This window comes from Pundamilia nyererei, unplaced genomic scaffold, assembly GCF_000239375.1.
Source record: "Pundamilia nyererei isolate P.nyererei 1_Seehausen unplaced genomic scaffold, PunNye1.0 scaffold00351, whole genome shotgun sequence".
NCBI lineage: Eukaryota > Metazoa > Chordata > Actinopteri > Cichliformes > Cichlidae > Pundamilia > Pundamilia nyererei.
Window position 1 is genome coordinate 390,839 of NW_005187752.1, and position 1,073 is coordinate 391,911.

At 39.4% G+C, this 1,073-nt stretch overlaps 1 protein-coding gene across 1 annotated transcript in view; it reads left to right on the forward strand.

The window, feature by feature from the left end:
• The first annotated feature begins 6 nt into the window (after positions 1–6).
• LOC102200821 (uncharacterized) overlaps positions 7–1,073 on the forward strand; it is a 10,521-nt gene continuing 9,454 nt past the window's right edge. Inside the window, exons 1-3 of the mRNA XM_013915706.1 lie at positions 7–178; positions 423–518; positions 768–1,065. Of these exons, the coding sequence (XP_013771160.1) occupies positions 74–178; positions 423–518; positions 768–1,065 (499 nt within the window). The 5' untranslated portion in view covers positions 7–73. The remainder of the gene's footprint in view (positions 179–422; positions 519–767; positions 1,066–1,073) is intronic.

Here is a 1,073-nt window from a genome sequence, read left to right on the forward strand (position 1 = left end):
TTTTTTGTCCTCTCCCATCCAGGTCAGTGCATAGTTTCATAGGATCACGACCCTGAACCTTGAACCAAAGTTCATGTCATCGTTGGACTTGTATTCATCCAAACTCCTGTCCTTGTTTCAAGCCAAGAAAGGTGCTGCTGGACAACGCCACAGAGCACAGTTAAACCTTCTGCTTCAGGTAAGGAAGATTGCATTTTCTAACCACAAAAACGTTCCAACACAGCATTGAAGAGACCCTTCCACTAAAAACGGCTTTTCTTAGGTTTCTGTTCAATATTTTAGCTCCACAGGTGTTCTTACCTTGATGGTGGGTGTGAAAACAGGTCAACAACAGAAAAAAAATAGTTATGTTTAAGCTAGAAATGGTAGGTCATGTTTTAAATGTGCAAATTTTGCCTCAGTTGAGACTTCCTGTTTTACAGAGTGGAAATTCCATCGAGAAAAAACGAGAAGTCATCATCAGATGTCTCATTGACCATCTGGGAGAGGATCCAAGTGCCTTAATCAAAACCTTTGAGGTTGGTGCACTAAATCTGTTTTAGGAATATTAGTAGTTTATTTTAGCTTGTGAGATCATAGAAAAGTTTTAAGATACTGTTCTAAAGAAAAAAAAACACTTCAAAGCATACAAAAGAATAGCATTTGCTCAAAGATTTTGGAGCACAGTGTCCACATATTATGAGTACCGGTGATGTCATACAAATGAAACTTTTTGTTTCAATGTTTGGAAATATGTGAGCTTAAAACAGTTGTTTCTTTTTTTAAAGGACGGTGCTGATGCTGTCTTTGTTGAAGCGGCTTTGGCTGAGGAGGTGATGAAGATTTACCTGCTGCAGACTCAAGACAGGTCAGGCGAACCTACTGATGTGGGTATTGTTATTGAAGGCGTTACTGTTCTGGGCAAACTTGGGAATCTGAGCAAAGCCTATTGCTATCTTTTGGGACTGTGCTATGCTCTGGATCTGAAATACCCCAAGAATTTCAAATGCACATTTGAAGCATTTCAAAAAGTGTTCATGGAGCTGGATCCAGGAAACCTTTCTGTCAAGGTTCAAAGACTGAAAAATGACCTC